The 26,936-nt window shown below is 41.9% G+C and overlaps 3 protein-coding genes across 4 annotated transcripts; all 3 read right to left on the reverse strand.

Annotated features, from left to right (window-relative positions):
* Positions 1–4,175: 4,175 nt before the first annotated feature.
* On the reverse strand, positions 4,176–8,354 carry csnk2a2a (casein kinase 2, alpha prime polypeptide a). Its single transcript, XM_036586894.1, has 12 exons — positions 7,202–8,354; positions 6,926–7,037; positions 6,740–6,841; positions 6,514–6,564; positions 6,213–6,272; positions 6,045–6,128; positions 5,839–5,949; positions 5,634–5,735; positions 5,433–5,533; positions 5,137–5,285; positions 4,788–4,875; positions 4,176–4,698 (listed from the first exon to the last, which is right to left on the reverse strand). Exons 1-11 carry the CDS (start codon positions 7,309–7,311, stop codon positions 4,802–4,804), a joined length of 1,056 nt encoding a protein of 351 aa, XP_036442787.1. The 5' UTR covers positions 7,312–8,354; the 3' UTR covers positions 4,176–4,698; positions 4,788–4,801.
* Positions 8,355–9,035: 681 nt separating this feature from the next.
* LOC118819195 (zinc finger protein 319) lies at positions 9,036–14,399 on the reverse strand. Of its 2 annotated transcripts, none has more exons than XM_036586885.1 (2): positions 13,918–14,399; positions 9,036–13,061 (listed from the first exon to the last, which is right to left on the reverse strand). In XM_036586885.1, the coding sequence occupies exon 2, from the start codon at positions 12,883–12,885 to the stop codon at positions 11,113–11,115; it is 1,773 nt and encodes a 590-aa protein (XP_036442778.1). In that variant the 5' UTR covers positions 12,886–13,061; positions 13,918–14,399; the 3' UTR covers positions 9,036–11,112. The 2 variants fall into 2 exon arrangements, with proteins under 2 accessions (XP_036442778.1, XP_036442779.1); XM_036586886.1 differs by lacking the exon at positions 13,918–14,399 and adding an exon at positions 13,175–13,899.
* A 2,277-nt stretch (positions 14,400–16,676) lies between these two features.
* Positions 16,677–25,576, reverse strand: si:ch211-146m13.3 (junctophilin-3). The gene is made up of 5 exons (XM_036586884.1): positions 24,175–25,576; positions 20,542–21,304; positions 19,588–19,712; positions 17,937–19,273; positions 16,677–17,746 (listed from the first exon to the last, which is right to left on the reverse strand). Exons 1-5 carry the CDS (start codon positions 24,554–24,556, stop codon positions 17,666–17,668), a joined length of 2,688 nt encoding a protein of 895 aa, XP_036442777.1. The 5' UTR covers positions 24,557–25,576; the 3' UTR covers positions 16,677–17,665.
* Between the last annotated feature and the right edge of the window lie 1,360 nt (positions 25,577–26,936).

Here is a 26,936-nt window from a genome sequence, read left to right on the forward strand (position 1 = left end):
AAACAGATGCATAAGCATTAATTAATGTATTTACAAAGCAGTGCTTGAATACTTATGAACGGTTTTCGCCAGTTATTGCGAGATGACATAAGGCATAAGGGTCCTTCAGCTAAAATTATGTGTATTTTTTGCATTTGTTACACTGTTATGAAGCATCATTCACAAGCAATGGAACTTCAAGGCAAAGGCCAGGTTAAAAGCACCATATATCACTTTTGTGGAAGATTTTGACGCCCTCCAAATTAAGTCCAAATGAATTTTTATACGTTTTCTCATATGTGTGAACATACACCGACACCAAAACATTATGACCACCTACCTAATACACTTTTGAGCCTCCATGTGCCACCAAAACAGCTCTAACCCACCATACACTCTGTATGACCTCTGATGGTTCCCTGTGGTATCTGTACCAAGACAAGTCTTGCAAGTCCTGTTTGTTGCGAGATGCAGCCGCTGTGGATTGGACTTCTTGTTCAAACACATCCCACAGATGCTCGATTAGACTTAGATCTGGGGAATTCGGAGGCCAGGGCAACACCCTGAACTTTTCGCCATGGTTCCTCAAACCATTCCTGAACAATGTGAGTAATCTGGTGGGATGCACTGACCTGCTGAAAGATATGGAATACTATTGATATGAAGGGGTGTAACTAGTCCACAGTGATGTTTGGGTAGGTGGCACCGTGTCAAATTGACATCCACGTGAATGCCCAGACCCAGCAGAACATTGCCCAAAGCATCACAGTCCCTCTACCGTCTTGTCTTCCTCCCACAGTGCATCCTGGTGCCATCACTTCCTCAGGTAAACAGCGCACACGCACCTGGCCGTCCACATGATGTAAAAGAAAATGGGACTCATCAGACCAGATGGCCTTCTTCCATTGCATCAAGGTCCAGTTCCGATGCACACCCATTGTAGGCGCTTTCGACAGTGGACAGGGGTCAGCACGGGCACTCTGACCAGTCTGCGAGTACACAGCCTCATTCGGTGTTGACACATTCCGCTCGAAGCCATCATTGAAAGTTTCTGTGACTGGTGCCACAGTAGCCCATGTCTCGGTTCACACCGGACAGGATGGCCTTGTTGTTCAACACCCTGTTGCCAATTCATGTTTTGTCCCTCCTCGGTACGCATTCAACATAGCTGACTGGGAGCATCCCACAAACCTTGCCATTTCAGAGATGTTCTGAACCAGACGTCTAGCTATAATAACGTGTCCCTTGTCAAACTCAGGCTTTCATACCTACTCATTTGTCCCACATCCAACACATCCACTGTGAGAACCAGCTGTTCACTTACTGTGTGATATATCCCAGAACTTCACTTCCGCCACAAGATAAAGTTATTCGCTTCATCTGTGACTGGTAATGTTTTTGCTCTTCGGACATATTCCTATACAGGAATATATAGAACTGATATATGGTGTAACTAGGCCTTTGTCTTATGTGTTACATTACTTGACGCCACAAATTGGTGATATTAGTTTAAGGCACTTTGTTTATACACTCATCTTGTGGTTACTGGCATAAGCTGCTCATAAATACTCTAGTATTGATTTATAAATATGTTATTCAGTGCATGTGTCTGTATGTAGGTAGCCTTCAAATAAAGTGTTACCAAATATGTTTACAATTAGGGAAATCATCACCAATTTCTCAGAACCCTATACTTTTATCAAGTGTTTGGATCCTCATACGGTTTGAAACCGTATTTGCATAAACAGACAAATTATATGCATATAATAGCCTGATTATTAGAGGCTAAAGGAGGGTCAAAGGTATCTTAACTGCTTTGGCAAGGCTTTACTTTTTATCTTTCGGTTCTCATAACATTTAAGTGAAAATTGCCACTGACAAGCCAGAAGTATTTAAGCACTGATTCACATATCTCTGGCCAAAATGTATTTGTAAACACTTCTTTCCCCTTGTGTTCACCACCAACAGAGCACTGCATTTAGTGTAGTTCCTGTGATGCTGTTTTAGAACACTGCTAGTGCTTTTTAAACCACTGTAAGTATATAGGTATTTATGCAAGTATTTATTCTTATTTATTTACCTCTTGTATTCATAATGAAAACTGAATGTTCTTGGTTTTAGCTTTATAAAACTCCATTAGCGGAGTATGTCGTTGTACGCCTTAGTATTACAAAAGGACACCAAGGATGTTCAACAAAAAGCCCCAAGGAAAGTGTCCAGATGGCCACATGAACTACGATTGTTCAAATAGTATATAAAAAAAAAACAACACCATCACCAAGTGCAATTGACTTTTGACCGTATTGAGGCACTATTTTATATTCTCTAAGGACCTAGAGAAGTCCATTAGATATAGTTAAATAAGGAAAGACGACAAGACTGTTCTTTTTGGAGCACCCTTGGTGGACTTCATTACCCGCTCTAATGTGACGTGACCGCCCGTGTAGGCCAGTTACCACTGCAACCTCTGCTCTCTATGCCTGTACAGAACAGCCAAAACTGGCCGGTCGCCTGCAGCTCCCTAAGTGTTGTACATTTCTAACGGGAGAATGATGGACTCAGGAAGAGATATGGGGAGGTGATGTGGATGTGCCTTAGATGGGTTGAGAACTCATCTGTAGTGGCTGTTTGTAAAATGCTTGAATTTACATATTCAATTCTGTAGTAGTCATCTATACTGCACGGATATTGCACAGTTCATGTTCCTCAAATAATTGAAAATCTTCAGTTATTAAAAGTGGCATACTGAAATCACCACTGTTGTCTTTTATTTGTTTAATGAGGTAAGGATAGTAATATTGGAGTTGAACACACAACTTCACAAAGACGATTCAGATCGTGAATTGGGAATGTTAAAACCAATTATAGTTGTTTTCTATAACATACAGTACCATGAAAAAGTAAGAGACCACCTTTCATTTACTTTCCAGTCAAAACAGCTAGTACATACAGGTTATGCATTTTTCAGCCTGAGGAAAAAGCTTAAAACATTGAACAGCAATACATATATATTAATAAATATATATATATATATATATATATAAATACATATATATATATATATATATATATAAATACACATATATATATATATAATGTGTGTGTATATATATATATATATATATATATATATATATATATATATATTTCAGTATTTACTTTGCATGTTTTATAGATGCTCTTATTTTTCAGGAGACTTGCTTTAGAGCATTTCAAAAAAATCTGCACGGATATTTTTCCACACCTCCAAAGGTCAGTTTTAGAAGTTGGTTATATTTTCTGTTTCTCAGCTCTATGTAATCCCAAACACATTCAGTGATGTTGAGGTCTGGACTCTGGGGTGGTCAGCCCACCATTCTGAAAACACCAATATGTTTGTTTGATTTGCAAAATGGAGCTTGATTTGCCACTATTTCTCAAAGATGAAAGCTTTAAGTACTGCTTATCTGATGGTGCCACTTTTGGGATCTATCAGGTCTTGCATAGTTGTTAAGAGTCCCATGAACACCTGTTTTATTCCCATTGATTTTCCTTCTCTTTTCCCCTTACTTATGCAACTGGATTATCTTGTATCTAATGTCCTCAGAAACATATCCTGAATAATGAACAACTCGTACTTGATTGCCATTCTGACTGGAAATTTTACAAATGAAGGGTGTTCTTTGACTTTTGCACAGTTCTGTTTGTGTCATTTTTTGGCCCAAAAATTATTGGTCTATTTTCAGACATGTTTATTTTTGTCTAAATATTTCACTACTAAATAGTTCCTCCAGTCACATTTGTGTATTCAGCATATTTCTAAAAACAAATTTGAATCATGCTAAATCATAGTGAATCTAGGTGAAATTTTGATATTTTATGATGCACGGAATCGTTTCTTTGAGAATCAATCAAATCAAATAGTTGGGAGGTCAGAGATTTACACTCCTGCTTCACATGAATCACCTTGCTTATATGAAATTATCTTCAAACTTACCAATGTAAGCAGCATTACTGACTGTAATACTGTCTAGCCAGGCAGTACGCTAACTTTGGCTTCTGCATCGAAAATTCCTTTTAGATCAAGGACTAAGCTTAATTTAGGTCCCAGAAAGCAGTCAGGTTTATCAGTGGTAGCACAGCTGTCCTTTATATTTAAAGCATCCACAACACCACCAGTGATGGAGGAGGATAAAAATACACACTCACATACCAAACTGGTTAAAAATTATTATCTCTTGTTTAATATATCATATTTTCAATAGACTGCAGAAAAGCCGCCATACCCAATAATACTTATAATTTAGAATCTGCGCTCGTTACAGCAGGGCAAGTCACTGACCAACATAATCTTCCACATAACGCAACCTGGATCCTGAGCCCACATCAGTCATATAGAGCCTGAGAGTCACAGGGAAAGAGCAGGCATTCTTTCCCAACCACAATATTGTTTAACTTATATTTCAATTTTTTCTTTTTTTTCTTTTTTTTTTTTAAAGAGAGATGTTCAACTTAAAACAAGTAGAGAAGGGGGACATACAGAATACCAGTTTTTGGTATCTGGGTAACTGTGGCAAGCAGCACTAATACAAAGTGAATGAAGGAGAGGGAATTGGCCAGCCCATTGTGTGTCCATTCTGTACATATCTTGTGTTGTTTAATGACTTCTTGCTCCAGTAAAGTGAAGCTTTACACCTGAAACGCAGGGTCTCTGCCAAACACTGAGGTAAAAAGGTTTTCCTGGGAAAAACAAAAACACAAGGCAGAATTTAAAACATTAATGTTTCTTCATCAAACATTATTGCGGTGGGTTGTAGACAGCTTATTACCTGCTTTTAGCTCATCATGTTGCAGTTGAGCTACTTATTGCCAGAGTGCCATCTGAGTTAGAGAGAGACTGTCCCTTCAGCACAGGATCTGCAGAGAAACATATGCAACTGCCATGAGACTAGGCTTATGCTGATTTTTGGGAAAATGAGTAAAAGGAGAACTGCACATTATTAATACTGACAAAAGGCTACATAATACACCACAAACAGACGACATACTAGGCTATATTTACATTATGCTAAAAGATGCTAATGCTGGAATTCATTACCTACATTCTTGATTCATAGAATGTTTGAGAGGATGTAATCCAGTTAAGCATAAGATGGTAAAAAAACTCCTCTAACTCACAGAAGTAGGGGTGTTCCATGGCCTCCTGGGCAGTCAGTCTCTGCTGATGGTCATAACGCAGCAGCTTATCCAGCAGGTCTAGAGCCTCAGGGCTGACCAAGTGTTGATTCTCCGGCTGAACAAAGTGCTCCCATCGCTTTCGCGTTTGTCTGAAGGGTTTGACGAATGAAAAACGAGAGATGAACCAGTACTGCTTGGTGATAAATGTTCAAACACAACACCAGTTGTAATTCAAAACTTGTATCCCATACAAGCGAATTACATATAGAACATCTGACTAGTTGACTAAAACTCACTGTCCAAGCAGGTCTTTGAAGCGTGTGTCCAGTTCAATGTGGTATTTATTAAGGTAGCTGTAAAGCTCTTCGGTCCCAAGAACCTTAGCAATACGAACAAGCTGCAACAACATTTTCAGTCATTACACACTTATAAATTCCATAAAAAACAATCATTCTTTAGAAACATTAGGGCAAGCAGCCATTATCTTATGATATTACCTGGTCATAATTGTCCTGGCCATGGAAAAAGGGCTCCTTCTGGAAAATCATACTGGCCAGCATGCAGCCCAAGCTCCACATGTCTAAACTATAATCATACATCTGCAAAGCAAGTGGGAAATTCAACTGGTAAGACAACAAGTAACAGGTGCAATACAACTAAATAAATGTAGTATTTTTGTGCAGTACTGAAGAAACACTACACCTGATAATCAACCAGCAGCTCTGGTCCCTTGTACGATCTTGAAGCCACCCTTACATTATATTCCTGTGCAGGATGATAGAACTCAGCAAGGCCCCAGTCTATCAGACGCAACTAAAGGAAGGCACCAGACACAAAGAAAATGTGTTACCATTTTACTACCAGTTGAAAATACACCTGAAAATATTAAAATTCAAATTATCAGTTACCTTTCTCATTTGGTGATCTATCATGACATTATGTGGCTTCACATCCCGATGCATGATCCCCATGCTATGAGAGTAATCCAGAGCCTGTAGAGGAATCATATACAAGCATGTAATAGAGAAAGCAACACCGGTGATCTTGAGACTCAAACGGTAGTGTAATACTCTTACCTTTAGAAGTTCATACAAGTAGAAACGAATATCAAAATCTGTTAATCTCTGGTAGAGATCCTACAGAAAAATAATGTATAGTAAGTCAAATGCATCCTCGCCCAACAAACTGTATAGTAAAACATAGTATCTGTATATTGTTAATGGAACATTGGTGCAACAAAACAGGCTCTAGCCTCTAGGAATCTTACAGAATATTATGATTTTCCTTACACCTTCAACATATACTGAACTGAAGTTCTCAGTTTATACATTTCAAATGCTAAATATGATGACAACTGTCTAGTGGTAATACTCATACCTTGAAATCTGTGTTGTTGATGCACTCAAAGACAAGGGCTGGTGTTCTAGACTGCATAAAGTATAGACAACATTCATTAACATACAATCAAAACACCAACTGAAAAGTAAAAACAGATGGGGCACTGTTTTGCTCAAAACATGTTTGTCTGCATCTGGCATTGCACCATCATTTGATCTGAGCCTTGCAAGACACACAGAGAACTGTGCACTGTGTCACAACCTACCACAGGATCCTTCACTGTGTCCACAAGGCGAATTATGTTGGTTCCTCCCCTTAGGTTTTCCAGGATCTTGATCTCACGCTTGATCTTCTTTTTCTTTACAGGCTGCAGAAGCAAGGGCATGGTAAAAAATGAAGCTATACACACTAAACATCCCTTGTTTATGTGCTGTAAAAACTCACACCTCACCTTGAGTATTTTGACTACAACCCTGTCGTTGCTGTTGATGTTGATGGCTTCGAACACTTCGCTGTACTTGCCTCTTCCAAGCTTACGAACAAGCTGATAGTCATCCTGATTGCTGAATGAGAAAAAGGAGGGAGAGAGAGAGAGAGAGAGAGAGAGAGAGAGAGAAAGAATGAGACAACTGGACACTGCATACCAAATGGTTCAAATACATAATAAATAAAAAATATATAGATGTATGTATATGAATACGTATATATAGAATGAACACATATATACCTCCAACTAGGCACATGTGCTTCATAATCCCAGTAATCCTTGCTCTTCAAAGTGTTGACATCAGCATACACCCGTGCTTTGCTGGCCGCCGGACCAGGCATGGCGGGCATGGGCGGTAGAGCTGCTTTCCCCCCACCGACCACAGCACTCCCAACGCAAACCTGCAAAGCTGAGCGTTTCTTCTCGGAGGTTTTGCAGCAGCAGCAGGCTGGTTCAGAGCAAGAATTCACCACAGATTTGTCCAGTAAAAGCCGGCTGCAGTGCAGCGGGGACCATGACCTCTCTTTAACGCTCGCAACGGTGAAGCGGTGCACGAATCTGATCAAAAACAACCTGTTTGTCCGCTGACAGAGCGCCAGTTTATTAACGTCCGGTCGGTAACGTTAGGGTTTTGCTGTAAGGCGACGTAGCATGGCTTGCGAACCAACCAGCTACGCAGAGCGACGCGGTAAACAGACGTTAACAGCTAGCTGACTGACATGAATATGGGCAAACGCAGCATCTGCGAAGCTACCTGCTCAGCCTAAAACACAGCCAGCTAGCTGGTTAATACAGTGAGTTAGAGCTTACCGTAATACGGTGAGTGGATTCAGATTCGCCCCGTCTAGTTAGCGAGTGAGTAACGTAAACGTTAACGCAGCCAGCTAAGAAAAACTGTAATGGCGCTTGCCTACTACATACGCAAAGGGACACTGGCTAGCCGAGCAGGTTGGTCTGGTTTTCCGATGTACGGCTGCTAACTACATCTAATATCGATGGCTGTGATCATGGTAACAGTTCGGACCTCACTAGCTAAATAACCCCGCCACTTTAACGAACACCTCCAATAGCCTGCTGCAGGTTCGCTCTATTCGTCTCGTCAGCGACGTCTATCGTCTACTAGCTACCCTAACTGACTGACTGACGACGATTCTGAGGTGTTATTTTCGCAGAGGGCCTCCACTTTTTACGCTCCAGTTTGCCCCCACTATTTCGAAATACACCCAGTTTGTCCCGAGTCAAAATATTAGCCCCCACGGCTGGGGGAATAACCCCAATATTCCACCTCAAGGGACATACGGCTCCCCTGAGCTAACTAACTTAGCCTCGTCTGTTTCACCTGCACAAGCAAAGGCTCTGCTGATGGACAAGCTGGGCAGCGGAAGCGCTCGATGCATTTCCAGAGCGTTAGCTTTCCAAAGGAAAAGCCTGAGTAAAGCAGAGAGGTTATCAGAAGCCGGTTTTAGCTTTTAATACACAACTTCATCCCCTTTGAGCGATAAAATGTTATTAATACTAGTTAAAATGGTCAAATTCACTTGTGATTAAGTTTTTAGCTCCCATTAATAAATTGTATGGTCAACTCGTTTTAATGGTAATTTTTTTACTAGGATAATTTTAGCATGTTGTGGTAACTCATTTTGCACAAGTACTAATACAATTTTGACATGCTCAGATTCTCATTAGATGTTAAAAATCTTACTAGTGAAAACTGAAGTGTTATACATTTATTTTTTTCACTAGTAAATAAAGTTAATCAATCTGGAATTTCAACCTTGGCATAAAATTTCACTCAGGCTAATAAAAATCGCTGTCAGAAAAAGCGACTATTTTAACCGGAATCTTCATATGTTCAGTTTGACGTTAGATTTCAATTTTACATGTTAAATGTTATTTTTACTAATAATTTCTCGAATTTTTTACGAATTTCTCATATAAACATTGTGGGTTCAACACTTAAATTGCTCTCCATACAAAATTCTCTGAAGGTGTTCAGTTATTGAAGTCCAATAATTATGGGTGGCCCTTAAATTGTCAGTATTCATAATAAAAAAGTGACAGATTCACAGATTCATCATGTCTTTACAAACATTTATTGGTTAATGCCATGTAGCCTAAGGTCATAATACACTTGTGTGAAGACTTGTGCATGGATAGGGATTTTTTTTTTTGACATATAGGGTATTTACAAACTTCAGTCCTTCCACCATCTTCAAAACAGGTACGTCTTAAGGTCTTAAGGAGTGGGTAAGCAAAGAATGGGGAGGGTTGTACCGAGGGGAGGGTCAGAGGCTGTGTCCCCTTTGGTTATCCATTACATTCAAAGTTACTGAAACTAGCAATGGACTCTGTGAGCTTTAATGAAGAGGTTTGTCCTAAGAAATTAAAATAATTGTGGGAGTCAACAAATTTGCATTTCATACATACTCACGTTCAACAGATTATGTCTATACAGACTGCTTGTCTACTTTTGGTGTGTAGTTAGTCCAAACAATTATGGTCAACAACCAACTATATTAAGGTGCAATTCTGTCTAAATTGAGGCCCTTCCTAACAAACTACTCTGTAGTATTATTTAATACCAACAAGGTGCATTTGAATATTTGTTGACCAAAATTTTTAGTAACGGGATGCAAATTCAACTTTAATGGAATGTTACCCACCCACCACTCTTCCAAGGCATGGTGATTCATAGGATGAGGTTCATTAACTCAATCTCAAGTAGGATGCAAACAAAGAAAATAAATGGTGTTGCTTATAAAAGGGAAATAATCATACTAGCTTCACTGTAACAGAGTAATACCTGTCCTCAGAGAGGAATGATCACTAACACACAGTTTACAGTATGGTGCAGATACACAGACACTAAATTCTACCACTGTACTCAAGTCATAGCATTACAAAACATCCATTTCTGAACAATATTGCAGGTAGTAGAGCATTGATGAGCAGTAACACCACCTTCTGTTTGTTTTTCTTCTTCTCCAAACAGGACTACTTAATGATTGTGACGGACATGCCGTTACTGGGCCGCTTAAAAGCAAATGTGTTACTGTAAACTGTATGCATACCAGTGCATTAGTGTTACTGGTAATTGTTTAAACTCCCATGATAGCTACAGGGATGAAATCACCACTTATGCTGATCACATACAATTCCAACACTTCCAGAGTAACGAACTGCTTGTTACGTTGCCTAAAAGAGAACATACAATTATGCACCAGTGACAGTTTACAACATAAAATATTAACATACAAATATTAGGTTATTCATGCATGCACGTACCCTGTTACATCATGGGTTAGGCGTTGGGAGTTATACGTTACAGATACATAGTCACTATACTGAGAAGATTGCCTTATTTACAAGAACTATGGCTGGTAAGAAGCATGAGGTTGTTCAGGATCAAAAGGCAACCAGTTTGTCCATAACAGGCCCCCTGATAAATTGTTCCAGCCAGTGAAATCCAATTTGAAAAAGTGTCTCATGTACTTTTAGTCAGCCTTGGAGATGACAGCACTGGGCCAAAGTCTAACAGACTGATGGAATTAAGTTCAGTGATATTGCAATAGTGAAAAATAGAATGCGTCACAAACACTTGCAACAGCACAAACAGAAATTTAGATATATTTGTGTTTCTTATTCCGAAGATTGGACTTAAAATATAATCAAGTCATTTTGACCTATTTAATTCCATGACCTAGAATCATCTTCTACTTAACACCTTCCACAAACTTTTTTTTTTTGTTTTCTTTTGTTATTTTACTGTATATTCCACCTAAGTGTGCCATGTGTAGTTACAATGACAGGCAGGATTCCTTACGATGTAAGGATGTGTCACAAATGTAGAAAAGAAGTTGTTCAAACCATTTACATGACCTGAACATTAATGTGCTGCAGCTCTGTGATTATTGTCCTATCCAGGTTAAGCTTTTTAAGGCCTGGCTGGAAGAGGGAATACTGGTCGTATTGTGAAATGGATACACTGGGAGCTATCACCAGTCTTGTACTTTGTACTTGTGTCAAATGAAACTCAATACATTATAGCAGAATTAGCATACTAGCAAGTGTCATATTTCTAAGGTAAGCACTATCTATACGTGGCTTCATTAACAGGGTGAGAAGCTAGTTGTACGCAGGGTTTTGAGGTACTACTGTATGCAAGGGGCTACTGGATAGCCCCCTCCTTCTGCAGTGTGTTGAACCGTGTGCTCCTGTAGAGCCCCCAGCTCCCCAAAACACTCGCCACACCAGACACACTTAAACTGGGCTTCGCGTGAATGGACGATGCCGTGTTTGGCCAGGTGCTCTCGCTGCTTGAACCCCTTGTCACAGGTAGGACACTTAAAAGGTTTCTCCCCTGTGTGGACGCGCCGGTGTCTCTGGAGCTCAGAAGAATACTTAAAGCGCCTCTCGCAGTCCGAGCACTTCATCGGCTTCTCGCGGGCTGGATCGCAGCGATGCTGCACGAAATCAGACGAGGACTGAAAGCGGCGGCCACATAAAGAGCATTTGAGTGGCTTCTCGGTGCAGTGGGAGTTCTGGTGCCTCTGGAGCGTCGACGACTTTTTATAGCCCTTCCCACACACGTCACATTTGTACGGCTTCTCGACAGCATTGGAGCTGGAGCTGGACTCTCCGCACTTGTGCCTCAGAAGCTCACCCGACTGTCGGAATCCCTTCTGGCAAGCGGCGCACTTGAACAAGCTCTCAATGCCATGGACATGCTGGTGGTACAGAAGGTGAGAAGGCTGAAGGAAGCCCTTGTCACATTGGTTACACTTGAAGGGCCGGTCGGCAGGGTTTTTGTGCGTGCGACGATGGCGCACAAGTGCGTACTGCTGCTTGAAACTCATCTGGCACTCCTCGCATTGGAAGGGCCGGTCCTCTGAGTGGGTGCGCTCATGCTGCCGTAGGTCCGACGGACGTTTGAAGCTCTTGCCGCACGTGGCACAGCGGAATGGCCGCTCGCCCGCTGGCTGGCACTGGTGGTGCAGTAGTTCAGATGACTCCTTGAAGTGAAGCTCGCAAAGGTTGCACTTGAACAGGTGCTCACCGGAGTGAGCGTACATGTGCCGCACAAGGTGCTGCCGATGCTTGAAGGTCTTCTCGCAGACTGCACATTTGTAAGGACGGTCGGCACTGTGCGTACGCTGGTGGTGTGCCAGGTGAGACGCCTGGCTGAAACTCTTCTCACAGGTGTTGCACTTGTAGGGTTTCTCGCCCGTGTGCACCCGCTCGTGGCGAGAGAGTTCGGACAGGTGGCGGAAAGCTTTGGAGCAGACTGAACACTTGTAGGGCCTGTCAGAGCCCTGGAAAGCAGTGGAGGAAGAGGAGCCCATAGCTGCTCCGCTACTTGAGGACTCTCCAGTGGACGCCTGTTGCGGGTTAGATGAGGATGAACCAGGCCTGTAGGTTTTCTCGCAAATGGAGCATTTCATAGGGTTGTTTCCATTCGTGTGCTCGTTGTGATGTTGCGCCAAAGAGGTGAGAAGCGAGAATCCCATTTTGCACACCCCGCAGACGAAGGGTTTCTGCTCTACCTGGACGCACTGATGCTCTAGCAGGTCAGTGGCCTGATTGAATATCTTCATGCACTGGGTGCACTGAAAAGAGCGGTCCTGGCTCACCATGCACTGATGCTCATGCGGGTTTGCCAGGTGAGATATATCATGGCCACAGGCTCCACACTTGTGTCCCCCCTCACTCCCGACTTGCAGGGAGGGCTGTTGGGCTGGCACAGGATGCTGCTGGGCATGCTGACCATGCTGGGACTGCTGTAAGGCAGGGTCAGCGGGCAGGACGATGCCATACACAGCACTACCCAGAGGATTTTCAGCCCCTTGGAGGAGGGGATGAGCAACAGGAGGGGGGGCCACTGCATGCTGCTGCTGCCATGCCTCGGTCATCCTTCCGCTGTACATGTATGGATTCACAACAGGTACACAATGGGACTGTGGGCAGCTGTTGTAGGCAGTTCACAAGAAACGTAAAGAACTGTCCTGTGGGCGTGGCGTTGTTTTTTGTAATAGAGTATCACTCCAGTTACATTATATTAAGTCCCACAGAAGCTCACACCATGTGTATTGCAGTTGTGTGCCTGCCAAGACAGAGATAGCAGAAGTTTACTTCAAAGTGCCATATTTCCTCTACATTTTGGAGTTTCGTGCATTTGTTTGTATCATTTGTTGCAGATATATTGATCTAACTTACATCTTATGCACAACACTGCCAAGTGGGTCAGTGAAATATTTCCACAAAAAAAATGTAAAAAAAATAAAAAAGACACACCTGGCATTTGCAAATACACTGCACATAATAGTCTGGTCAGAAACATCACACATAATGTCAATACCACTGCACATAATGGGACATTAGTTCAGGTAATGGAAATATAGGGTTAAACGTTGTCTTAAATAGCCTGTTAGCCACTGTAGCCTACAGGAAAATAGGTGAAATCAGTTTTTTTTGTTTGCTCCTCCTAGCCTTAGCCTCAGCATTGGCCAAAATAACGAAAACAACGACAATACAGCCAAAAGTGGGATACATATCTGCACAATCCTGCAAAGTACTGATTAAACTCATAAATTAGCATTTTTCGCAGTTTCTAAACGCCAACTTCAGCTAACCTAACCTAGCTGCCTAGCAATGTTCACCAGCGGCTAGCTTTTCTACTAACTAGCTCGGCTAATGCCCTTCCTCTCGCCGTCTGGACAACGACTCGCGTCGGCAAACTGCACGAATTGAGGGAGGAAGAAGCAGAAAATAGCGAAGTCTAGCTCGAAGGATTCACAAAGCCTCGGCACAATGGCATCCCGATAACAGAAATGGCCAGAGCCATGGCAGCTCCGTCCCTCCACTGTGTGGCTACACCGCAGCTAAGTACACCCATAGCAGGCAACCCTCTCACAACATGTCGTTAGCTGGTTTTTCTCCGTCGCGCCTCGACTCAGTACCTTATTTTTCGGCGTGGTCCAACAAAATTAGGACAGCGTTGCTTGAGGGGAGAAAAGAATCGGACGATACCCTGCCGGTGGGGTACAGAAGGCCCAAATAAATGTGACGCATCGGACCTCTGTGTGCAGCCCCCCCGAGCAAGGCTGCCACCCAAATCATATGGGCGGATTCAAAGCGAAGGGGGAAAATAACTGGATCCGATTTCCCAAAAAATAACACCGACCGTTCTTTTGATACTGGCTTTCCTCAGGCATCTAGTCGAAGACCGCGTTACGAATAGCTGCACATACGCACAGTCAGTATTTAATGTAATTAAGCCAGCGCAATAAAAATAGGAAACGTCCGAAACTCGTAAACTGACCAGGTTTTAATAGCTAACGTGCCCACAACGGGAGAACTGCAGGGCCGTTCTTTGAATGCACGAATGAAACAACTTGCAGTTTAATGCAGTTTAAAATACATGCAGTTAAACATTTGGCACTCAGCTGAAATCTGACTCTGGCTGCGGTGTCGCAGAGTAAGACACCCTCTTTCCTTTTTCTTTTTTCTTCTTCTTTTTTTATTAAATAAACCCCAGATTTCGCTAGTTGCTATTGATATTCTAGTTTAAAGTTGCAGAGACATAGAGGGAACTGTAGAAAGTTACATGTAATTCACGATAATATTTTTTTCAGTGTTAAAAACATTAACTATTTTAAAACATGATTTGCAATGCACAGCCAGTGAAATGCAAGTCTGTTTAATAGTGATAGTACAGGCTGCTTGTATGATCACTTTGAGAAAACTATGGTAATATACAGGGATCAGCCATAACATTAAAACCACCTCCGTTGTTTTTACACTAACCGTCCATTGTATCAGCTACACTTACCATGTAGGAGCACTTTGTAGTCTGTCTGTTTCTCTTCACCCTGTTTTTCAATGATCAGGACCACCACAGAGCAGGTATTATTTAGGAGGTGGATCATTCTCAGCACTGCGCTGACACTGAAGTGGTGGTAGCATGTTAGTGTGTGTTGCACTGGTAAGAGTGGATCAGACACAGCAGTGCTGCTGGAGATGTAAAGCCAGAGACAGTGGCTCATCTGTCACTGCACAGTTTGTGTTAGTCATTCTCTAGTCCTTCATCAGTGGTCACAGGACGCTGTTGGCTGGATATTTTTGGTTGGTGGACTATTCTCAGTCCAGCAGTGACACTGAGGTGTTTAAAAACTCCAGCAGCACTGCTGTGTCTGATCCACTCAGACCAGCGCAACACACACTACACACCACCACCACGTCAGTGTCACAGCAGTGTTGAGAATGATCCACTGCCCAAATAATACCTGACCTGTGTCCTGTGGGGGCCCAGACCACCGAACAACAGGGGATAACATACAGATACAGACAAAAATATGGATCACAGTCTGCAATTGTTACCTATATGGTAAGTTGAGCTAATAAAATAGACAATGAGTGTAGATACAAGGAGGTGGTTTTAATGTAATGGCTGATCGGTGTATATTGTGATAAGCCCAAAATGTAACTGAAGATTCAATTTTGGAGGGGTGGAGAAATATTCCTGCAAAAAAACTGAAAGGAAGTCTCCTGAAAATAAGGGAATACGTAATAAGAGCAAAGGGTGGGCAAAATAACCCAAAAGAAAATGATTTTGTTGAGGCTTCTGTGTAATCTTCTGTAACATGCATATTGTCGCTGTCCAAGGAAAAACAATAGAACAAGTAAATAGAAACTTTACAGGAGAAGGCAACGACATTCTGTACTTTTAATGTAAGTCAATTTGAAGAGATTTTATTCCGAGTCATTTTGGAGCATTTCTATTGGTCCATTCATCATGGAATTTTCACTCGATGTAAAGGACAGCCACTATGTTCAAATAATGCAGAAAACTAAAAATCGACAAAAATGGAGATACATATTTTTCTTTGGACGGCGACAATATGTGTTTTGTGCTTTTTTTTAATGACGCTAAAAAAATAAAAACAATAGCTTGTGTTTAATGGTCATTTTGCCTGGAGGTTAAATAATGAAAGGTGGTTTCACTGCTGCATATTTAGGGACATATATTGGTAAACTCTGATGTAGGTGAGAGCTCGATCTTGAAAACATATTTATCTGCAACATTCCTCTCGTTCTTCTTGAATTCCATTGGTTTAATGACACATGTTCACAAATTCTTGTGCAATGAAGACTGCAAAGAATATTATAACCTCAAACATTTTATTAATTTTCCACATAACTTGGAAACAATCTCATAAATCATTGCGTAAGAAAGGGCATGCTTGGGCATGCAATGATTTCACAACATGATGATGTCACTGGATGAGTAGTATAAAATATACAGTAGCAGTTTATCATTCATTAATTTAGATGATTTTTCAGTCAGGTCCCACTGAGAAACATAAGCTGGCATTTTTTTTACACTGCTTTCAGTCCCTATTGTCACCTAAAGTTGCTGGACAGAGAGACAGGCAGAAGTTCACACAGAATAACAGCAGAAGAAAACAGGCCAACAAACATGCTGTAAAAATCTCCACAGGCTCAGTGTTCTAAAGCCAACTCATTCAGTTCAGACGTGGGTTGGGATAGACACAGACTGTTCCATGCCTCTGTATGTGTCGTCACCTATACAAAGCCTGCTTGCTGGGATGATTTTTCAATTAAAAAGGCACTCAGCATTATCAATGATATCTTGCAAACTGTTAAAAGATACTAACTGTTCAGTAATATAGAATATATATATATTTATATATATATATGTAAATATCGAAAGCAGTGGTCAAAAGGTAACAGTCTCAAACTTTACAGAGCATGAGCCGGAATACTCAACCACTGATGCACCTCTGTTGTGGTTCATGTCGTATAGCAAGTAATGATGTGTTTTACAAAGAAACAACTTATTTTCTTTAGTAGCGAGTTCAGCATAGTAGAGTATAGCTAGTGAACATGTGTGCGGCGTGAAATAAAATGAACTAAGCGACTGACTGAATTGTGCTGACATTCAGTGACGATGCTAAAGGGGGATTGTATCGGTGAAGGAAGAACGCTGCAGGCTTACCCCATTCACTATGCATGAGTGTATTTGGATACGGATGAAAAAGTATCATGATGAAGCCCTTTAAGATAGCTCTTACCTCAGACTTACAGAGAATGCAAAATCTGGGTATGGAGATGAATAAACGTATGAGCGGTTGCAGCGGTCCAATAGGGCTGTACCCTGGGAAATCAGTGGGGTTGTGTAGTCTTAGACTGGCTAGTTACATATCGGTGCCTTCTGCACTTGACCACCTCACATGCGCTACAACATCTTTGTACATGAAACCACAAGACCGTCTCACGAAACTACACAGTCTTACTGCTCAGAAAAGAAATCGGGCCTTAAAAAAGAAAGAAACAACTTTGTAAAAGAGCTGATAGGCATGATAAATTATATCAGGCAATATTGTATCTTCAAAACCTAAAGGTGTGCAATACTTGTAGTCCTAAAGAATACTGTGAATGGGCTTTTATCATGGATAAGGAAAAAAGTAAGCAAATATACCTAATGGATAACAATGGAAATATATCATTAATGGAACCACAAAATAAACTTACAATTTACATGGACTTGTCCAACATACATGGACTTGACTAATGTAAATTCTGGGTTCCTTACATAAAGAAGTGGTGCTAAGTGTGCATCATGTGCATATCTTACTTTTTCGATAATAGTAAGTGCTGTTATTAACATTCTCTAGGCCATTATGTTTAAATAAAGAAATGAATGAACAAAATGGCTACACCAATGTTGAGTAAAATCACCATGACCACCAGGACAGAGCTGGAGCCCTGTGGAAAGAAACAAGAAAAGAAACATAGAATTAGTTTTCCATTAGCCATCCACTCAATATGATAACAGTGCTAATCAGTGTTTGCTAGCAACTGTTACTAATCAATTTTGATAATATGTACCTCAGATAAGGGCCTACATTGCAAATGCAAAATGAAAACTTCAATCCTTTCATGACCATGTACTTACTGAGTTTGCTTTGATCAGGTTCAGATGCTCTCCGTCATGTTCCAGTGTGATTGGAGAGGATGTTAAAGGGGGAGACAGGGTGACATCTCTGTGCAACGGCCATTCCTCCAGATCCACCCCGACATTCAGGCTGTCCAGCATCTGCACAGAGTCCATGGACCCTTCCCTGGCCACAAGGCTCCACTCCTTGCCTTCGTGGTTCCGCTGTCGCAGTTTCTGCGAATTGTGCCCTTGGAGACTCGGACATTCCGTGCCTGAGCCAAAGTGCTGCTGGGGGATGGAGTCTAAGGGCTGGAACCTCATTTCCACCCGATAGTCATCCAGCTTTTCTTCCTCTTTTTCTGGCAGCTGTGAGTGGCACGGGATCCACTGGGAAGAGTTCTCAACAGTCCATCCCAGAGAGGAGCTATTGGCTCCACGCTCTGGTGGCTGGTAGTCATTCAAGCTAGATTCACCAACCATATGGTTGGTAAAGGACTGGCTTGGTTTGTGATTGGAGTGGACATGCTCGTGTGATTTGCGATAGGAAGATACATGCTCTCGAGGGTTGTAATGGGAGGATACACGGTCTTGGGGTTTTGCATGTGTGGAGACATACTCCTTTGGCTTGTGATTGGAAGAAGAATGCTCATGGGTTTTGTGATTGGACAAGGTATGACCCAAGGTCTTGTGATTGGAGTATGTGTGCACCTGTGGTTTGAGCTTGGAAGATTTGTTGTGGTCCATAGAGTTGTGACTGGGTGGAATATGCTCCCATTCTCTATGATTGGACATTGCATATTCCCTGGACTTGTGGTTGGAGGATGCATGCTTCCAGGGCTTTTGATTGGAGGACATGTGATCCCATACTTTATCTGAGGAGACATGCTCAATGGACTTGTGATTGGAAGAGCCATTCTCCCATGCGTGATGAGTCGAGTGTTGAGAGTTTTGCTCGTGTCCATTGATGTGACCAATCTCCTCCTCCAGCAAGGATGGGGTAGTGGAGCGGCTGCTTTCTCCCTTGCTGCCCCTCCGGTTGGGATACATGTCGGCAGTCCAACTGTTGGTGCCACCTGTTCCATTGTCCATGCCTCTTCCTTCCACCAGAACCTGAATTTCAGCCCCTCCCTGTTCATCTACAGCGCTCTGACGCATGAAGCAGGCGCTCCTGGCACGGTGGGATGGTGGGGTACAGGGGGGTGAGGAGGGGCTGCTGAGGGCTGGGCTCAGGTCTGGGGTCTGGGCTGGGGGAGTTGTGTCTGGTGTGCAGAGCTCAGGGCTGTCTGTCCCAGTTGAGATCACTTCCATGTCTTTCTCTTTTCTGTCTTGACGCTTTGGTCTCTGGCACTCCAGTCCTGGAGGATGGGAAGGATTACTTGTTAGTCGTTTTGACTTATGCATGATGAAAACTTTGTATACTTTAAGATAGTGTTTTTCAACTGTGGTCTTGGAGTATTCCTGCCTTGCATAGTTTAATATTTTCCTATACACTGGGGTTTTTTGAGAAGGGAAAACTCTAAAATGTGTAAGGCAGGGTGTACCAAGATTGAGAACCCATCCAAGATCAAAAGGCTGAAAAATGAAGATTTGTTTCTTGAATTAAATTACATGCTCTCCTGAACAATCGTTAAAAATCCTTTATCAAGAAGAGACCTTTCTCTCAACTTACCATTTCCATAATGATGGAAGGAAGGGGAGAGTTCTTTGGCAATAATCCGGGCCAGACGACACTCCTCCAGGGCCCTCTGTGCAACTCCCTCAGCAGCCTCAGCTTTTCCTCGGGCATGACTCGTCCTGCAACAGATGGCATTTTCCATATAACGTTGCTTTTTCCATATGATGTGTGACATCTCTAACTGGAAAATACAAGCATTCAACAGACATGTGTCACTGCTGCACTCTTAAAATAAAAGGCTCCTGAATGGTTTTGGGTGTATGCTATGAGGTAAAACCTTTACATTATGTGAACTGTTGCTTGAACTTCTAAAAGATTCTTCATACTTGCACACCTCATTTACAAAATGGTTGCATCAAAAGTTCTTTAAGGAACCAAAAGTTGTTCTTCTATGGCATAGCTCCAGGGGAGCCTTTTGGTACCTAAATTCCACTGTGCAGGATGGTACACCACCAGACGGTTACAAGTCCAAACCCAGAACTATCTGGCCCCTGTCCATTTCCCATAGTATAACATAACCATGAAAGTAGGCAAAGTTCTCTTTAGCCTTGGTCACAATAATTTTTTACGCAAATCTACCAATAACAGTAAGAAAACACAAACAACAGTAGTAACAGTGGTGGAGCTTCAAGTGCATTTGGTTTTATGTGAGAGTCCCAGGCCGCGATTCTGGCTAGCTAATGTTCAATGGTTTGCACCATTATTAACTACACCCACTTGGCACACCAGCAAGAAGTGTAGCCAAATTGACCATGGCTACTCCGGTACTCTGGCTTACTTGGCAGTGGAGATGACAACAAAATGCATGATCACAGATTTCTAACTATACCGTACCACACTGCCCAGTGGAAAAATGCCCTTAGTGTAATGTGTCTTTAGAGGGTGCATAGTAGGTCAAGGATTTCAGGGGTTAACAGTGGTTCATAAATTGGACCCTACTGAGTCTACCTTGACAGTGCAATCTCTGCCTTCTGTTTGGCAATTTCTGCAGCCTTCTCAGCAGCTTCCACAGCACGGTCCACCTTCTCCCGGATTTTGCTGGTGCGCAGTGGTATTAGGTTCTTCCGCTTGCCACTCACCAGAATGTTCTGCTTGTACTTGCCTTCTTCCTTGGTCCCATCAGGGAAAGTGGTGCAGCCATAGCCATGCCGCTTGTTCCCAAACCACTCACCCTCATAGCGCAGGCCATCTGATCGGTGGCTGATGCCCCAACCTGTTCGCATGTCATTCCGCCATTCACCTACATATGTCTCGGTGACAGTGGCGTCCACGCTGCATCCCATCTCCACGTCACCCAGGCTGACGTTAGAGTTGATGTCTGATGCGGCCGAGCTGACCGTGCTCATGCCAGCCTCACTGCAGAAGGAGCTCTGCTTGCTTAGCTGGCTTGCTAGAGAGCTCTTGGACTCGGACCGCCGCAACTTCAAGCCACTCAGAATGGACTGCCGGAAGCGCCCTTTCCTTTTCCGCTGCCTGTCTGCATCGCTTTGGGCGCAAAGCACGAAACCTCCACGGCCCACTGGAATCCCAGCCACACCACTCACAGCAGAGCCATCATCAGGTGTTGGGGCTCCCTCACTGTGTTCTGAGCGCAAGGAGTTTATGGAAGTGCGCAGAGGGGAAAAGATGACGGCGGCCATGCCATAAGGCACACTCTGCCGCACCCCATAGCCATGGCGCATGCCACTCAACCACTGTCCCTGGTACGTACCTTGCAGAAAGACAGAATAAAGTGAATCAGACAGTGTCACAAGAGGATAATTCATATGTGCACCTGTGTCTACTTAATTTATAATTATTCATGTACACCCACATACGGAAACCCTAAAGGGCCATGGGTTTGCATGTTTTTCTGCGATAGGTTATTTGCATTTGTTCAAGTTATTTATACCATCACGACACAACGAATGTTGTTTTCTCAAGATCTCAGTGTATTTATTCCATTATCACAACATGAAGAATGTTATTTCGATAAAACAATTTCTGTAAGGTCATGATAATGATAGAAATACCTTAAGATCTTGAGAAAATACCATTAATTTTGCCGTAATAACGAAACAAATTTCATAAGATCTTGAGAAAACAAATAAAAATATCACAGACAAAAGTAAAAACCATGCAAATCCATGACTTTTTACCGTTTCTGCACCTACAGTTCTTATTTTTACATTTTTATACATTTTTTAGCACATGGGATAAAACGTTTTCCTTTGCTTGAACAATGAATGAATTTCAGTCAAACCTCTGCATGTTTTTCTGCATGTCATCATAGACACATTTCATGAATGAGAGTGTTAAAAATATATAAACTAATATAAAAACTAATTCAGTTCAAGCAGGTCAGTCTGTTTAAAGTTTGTATATTTTTAAAGTAAAATTTTGTGGAAAGGTGGTATCGCTGATTTGTTTAGTTTCTGATAAAATATAATTATTTGATGTATTGTTTATACAGGCAATATATTTATTAAAAAGTCAATGTAATGTAGAAAAATGCAGATCTTTTTGTCTATAGTAGCAAATTGACGTGGCTAAGTGATGTATTTAGCTCTGGATTCAGGTTTATATGAGTAAAAAAAGATCAACAGGACCGTAAAGCTAAAGTGAAACTGCCTTGCTGAAACCATTAAATGTTTTTAATGGTTCTTAGTGGAGTCCAATAGTCTGTAATGGTATTTTGTGTTTTCCTGCCCAGCTAGAACCAGCAGCACCAACATATCGCTGCTGTCGGAACAAAACCTCGTATCTCCATTTTTATCGTTTTTCAGTTTTTGATGTAATTTGAAAATACCTCTTGCCACATTGTGTGTAAATTTCATGAAGAACAGTCCAAAAGAAATAGCCCTAAATTACTTGGACAACAAATCTGGTTCCATTGACTTACATTAAAAGTAAAGTAGTTTTTTTCCTTCTCCTGTAAAGTTACTATTTTGAAGATATGAAGTTTTGTTTGAGGTTTTGTTTCGACAGCAGCATATGTTACGCTTTGGATGCTGGTATGCTGGTCAACCAGCATGACCATGCTGGGTGACCAGCTAAACCAGCAACAGACAAGTACTAGACCAACATAAACTAGCTTACACCAGCATGGAGTTCATCCAAGTCTAAACTGTTGTTTATTTATTTTTTTTTTTGTTTGTTTGTTTGTTTTTTTTCTTTTTCAGAGGATGATGGGTTGATTTCACAGTGTAAATGATTCTAGTGGTTTAACAGGTGTTCTTGGAGTGATACCAGATGCATACTATGGCATGCATTTCTTGCTGGTCTAAGCTGGTCTAGTGCTGGTCTGGTTCTGGTTTAGCTGGTCACCCCAGCATAGTCATGCTGGTTGACCAGCATACCAGCATCCAAAACACAGAATGTGCTAGTTTTGCTGGTACCCAATGCTATTTGTTCTAGCAGAGGAAACTAGTGGTCTCTAATAGTAACTTTTGAGCCAATTCGCTTCAGAAAACAAAACGTTAAGGTTTTAATCTTAATGGTTCTAATGCTTTTTTCAGCAGGGTGACAAAGGGCAAAATGAACCGTAGGAATCGATGCCATGCATTTCAACGTATTGATTTTTTTTCACGCCGTTGCTTTAGTTCTTCATCCGTCGTCAGTCGATAAATAAGCACTGAGAGCCACCCAATCAAATTACGCTCTTTATGAAACAAAGGCGAACTCGCTCTGGCTCTTTTTCACCGAGTGACGTAGAATCACGGCGTGAACGCCAGTCACTGTCCAGGGTGCTGAAGCGACACAATAACAACACGCGACATTCTCGCAACAGCAGAACGCTGAGGGGAGACAATACATGCGTTTGGTACACAGTCATCACCTTTATTTCACCATTGCGTTCTGTAATTCCAGTCGATCGAGTGCCTGATGTTGTCTTGGGATTTGTAAACATAACGCGTTGTACATATAGGGATTCATTTTAGTGAGAAGATTTTTAAAGCCCCACGCGTGTCCTAATGTAACCCGGGCTGTAGTATTAGGGCTATTTCTGCGTCTTTGTATACGAGCACATGAATCACAAAGAACGTCCAATCAGGTTTGAGAACATTAGAGTCTCTGGTGACACAATGACCCGCTGTCTTTGGGTTTCCATGGCGATTTACTGTACAGAGGCGTGAGTGGGGTAGATGGAGAAATGGGCTGAGATGGTGGAGTGGTGATGCACTTCAGGCATCAACTACCAGGCCATCATTGCTGTTTTGTGTAAACAGAGTCGGTGTATAGAGAAAAGAGAAGATTCGGTTCACATTAGGAAATCAAATCCAGTGAGCATATAGAGTAACAGTTCACACTGCAGTGTTACATAATTGCCAAGAGCATCTTTTACTACCTTACTACTCACGTAATATAGGCCCACACAGCATAAAATAATCCACTGACTGTTGGCCTAGTCCTCCTTAGTTCAGTTCAGCTACATATGCATGAAGATAATGTCAAAAAATCCCAAAAGCAATAGCCTTTGGGTTTGAGGAGTATGAAAAAATGTCAATATTAATACCAACTGCATTGTACAACGACATATGTCCATATCTGCTAAGTTTACTCTACTTGACTGAATGGAAACATGTGGTTTACAACCATTACCTCCATCAGAGTAGGTCTCAGACCCATATCCATCCTGTAGGCCATTACTCCAGGTGCCTTCATAACGTGCCCCACTGCTGGTGCTCTCCAGCCGCCCATAGCGCCCTTTGAACCCTTGCGTCCACTCCCCCTTGTACTCCCACCTGCCTTTGGTCTCCACGCCGATGCCGTGCCTCTTGCCCTGCGCCCATGTTCCTTGGTAACTGTTCCCACTGGGCCAGGTGTACACTCCAAGAACCTCAAATCCATGGCTCCAGGCCCCTGCATATTCCCCCTGGCCCTGGGGGCCTGTGCAGACCCCTCGGCCATGGGCCTTGCCCTGTTCCCACCCTCCACAGTACGACCCCCCATCATCAAAGTCAAACCTGCCTCCAGTGGACATGCATGAAACAGGTTTTGGCAAATCCAAGAATGTCAAGGAAACCAAGAAAGGAAGACTGTGATAAACAGAACAGCAAATGTTAAAGCAATTGTTTTATCTCCCGGCCTTCAAGTTTAGCTTGTCGGTGCAATGAGAAAAGAGGGAAGGGAGCTTTACAGGTAATGTAACGGGATTTTACCTCCCAGCCTTTAAGTTTAGCTTGTCGGTGTAATAATAAAGAGGAAAAAAAGGCCCATTAGAAAATGGTGAAGCAATGTTACCTCCCAGCCTTGAAGTGTAATAAGAAAGGCCCATTAAAGTCCATTGAAAATAGCCAAAATAACAAACTTATTAGGTTCTCGTCCCAGTGTTATAGCTCCTCTGTGCCGGGCCTGGGGTAATGGACGCCTTTATTATGCCTGCTTCTTCCCATGGGCATGCAGATGGTGTGCTTCTTCTTCGTTCCCGGCACGGCCCCGCTGGCCATAAGCTCCCACCCGCGCGCCGTTTTCCTCTGCGTGGAGATCAGGGCGCAAACGAGGCCTGTTTTTTTTCTCCCACGGATCCACACAGCAGCATTGATACGCTCAATCAGACATTACATCGCTGCCCCCCCCTTTACAAATGTGCCGCACCGGCACACAAAAATGGATGGACAGTAATAGTAGACCATCAGGAGCCTTAAACTGTGGAACAGATCAAGGCCTCCCCTCTAAATCATGCTCTAAATACAAAAATACAGCATTCCTCCAGTCATGCACCTAATAAGACCTATCTGGCACAGCATTTCTCCCATTGCTCCTGCTCCTGCTTCTCTCTCTGTTCCCTTTCCGTGCTCCTGCTGTGATGTAGAGGTGAAGCTCCTTCCCTGGAAGACTGGTAAAAAGATCAAAAAGAAAAATCCAAATAATCCTGCTCCCTCCCCAACCCCCTCTTCTTTCTGATTTAAATACAACGTCCAAAGAAATTGATCTTATATTGTCTTAAGCCATATGATGCTCAGAATGTGCTCATTACTGGACTGTTCCACCCCAGCCAGTACCCCTCCCCCATCTCATGCTCCTCTTGTCCTTGTTCTTAAAGGGATAGAGGCTGAGAAAACACTCAGCATCTACACAAGTGGCGTAACTAGGATCTTACGGCCCCCCTGTGCAAAAAAGAAAACAAATTACTTTGTATTAATAAACAGTGACAATTTTACTTGCTATTGCTGTGTGTCAACCAAGTAGGTACTCTAATCTTGGCCAGTGGTTGAAGAATATTATTGTTATCATAGCTACTCATGAGACATGGGTGTGAAGCTGTGTAATTAGTGAATTTTACTCTTAAAATATTCAAATTACAGAAGCAATTTGATAAGAGGATGGTAACTATCGAAGTGGGTTTTACACAGTTTTACTCTTGTAAATAGGTCCAGTTGGTCCATAAGAGAAAAATACAACTGCAATATGGATACAGATATTTAGACAATTTATAATAAACATGATTTTCAGAATTTCTTAGTATTTGATATATCTCTCTTTCATTTTAAAGATCTCCTCTGATGAGTAGATCAATTCCACCTGATAGTCGTCTGAACACAGGATTCAGTGGAAGAGATAAGACTAAAAATTCACCAATTCACACTTATAGTTCAGTAGTGACCTAGAAATAGTGCTGAATCTGAATATTTCATTTCATTTTCAAAAAAATTCTTACATGTTCTCTTTTTTATTTTTAGCACACACACACAGATAGATAGATAGATAGATAGATAGATAGATAGATAGATAGATAGATAGATATTACAACACATCAATATTACATACAGTGCAAAAGTCAGAGATACTGGACTATTTCAACAATTATTTTTAGTTTTATTGACAGAGATCTGCCTCTGATGTCACATTTCATGTACTGTCATTCAATTAAGACCTTCATAGTAGTACAGAAACACCTTTCCTTGCAATATAATACTGTTCAGGAATGTGTAATGCCTTTAATTTCGCACTGTGAAACTGGAAAAAACAACTCTCACTAGAGGTCACTGAATCAAACAAAGAGGTCATACTGGTCTTATAAATAACAGTTCAGCCACAATCAGTTTCGTTAAGACAGCATTCAAGCACTGTTTCCAACAACCAGAACCACAACCAGAATAAATCAATAAATAAATAAATAATGTTATTTTACTGCGTATGAGACAATTATCTAATAGCACAGCAGAAATACTGTCTTGTAACATGTTAAATATCAGTATCAAAATACAAAGGCATTCGACCAGTGATAGGCTACATATTAGAGGCAAACCACTGCAACTCTTTCTACGTTATTGTTTTTCTAGTACATTCCAGTATATTCCATGATGATTCTAACACATTTTCACAGTAGCCATAAACAGCAATTTGCACCTGTTTTAGAG

This window comes from Colossoma macropomum, unplaced genomic scaffold (assembly GCF_904425465.1).
Source record: "Colossoma macropomum unplaced genomic scaffold, Colossoma_macropomum, whole genome shotgun sequence".
Classification (NCBI taxonomy): domain Eukaryota; kingdom Metazoa; phylum Chordata; class Actinopteri; order Characiformes; family Serrasalmidae; genus Colossoma; species Colossoma macropomum.

Excerpts from the sequence above, each read along its gene's own strand:
- csnk2a2a (XM_036586894.1), bottom strand. The coding sequence starts at position 7,311 with ATGCCCGCCATGCCTGGTCCGGCGGCCAGCAAAGCACGGGTGTATGCT. Across the intron at positions 7,038-7,201 it reads GCACATGTGCCTAGTTGGAG|CAATCAGGATGACTATCAGC; the intron begins GTATATATGTGT and ends TTTCTCATTCAG. Across the intron at positions 6,273-6,513 it reads TCAACAACACAGATTTCAAG|GATCTCTACCAGAGATTAAC; the intron begins GTATGAGTATTA and ends ATTTTTCTGTAG.
- LOC118819195 (XM_036586885.1), bottom strand. The coding sequence starts at position 12,885 with ATGTACAGCGGAAGGATGACCGAGGCATGGCAGCAGCAGCATGCAGTG.
- si:ch211-146m13.3 (XM_036586884.1), bottom strand. The coding sequence starts at position 24,556 with ATGTCCACTGGAGGCAGGTTTGACTTTGATGATGGGGGGTCGTACTGT. Across the intron at positions 19,713-20,541 it reads GCAGAGATTGCACTGTCAAG|GACGAGTCATGCCCGAGGAA; the intron begins GTAGACTCAGTA and ends CATCTGTTGCAG. Across the intron at positions 17,747-17,936 it reads ACCTGATCAAAGCAAACTCA|GGCTCCAGCTCTGTCCTGGT; the intron begins GTAAGTACATGG and ends TTCTTTCCACAG.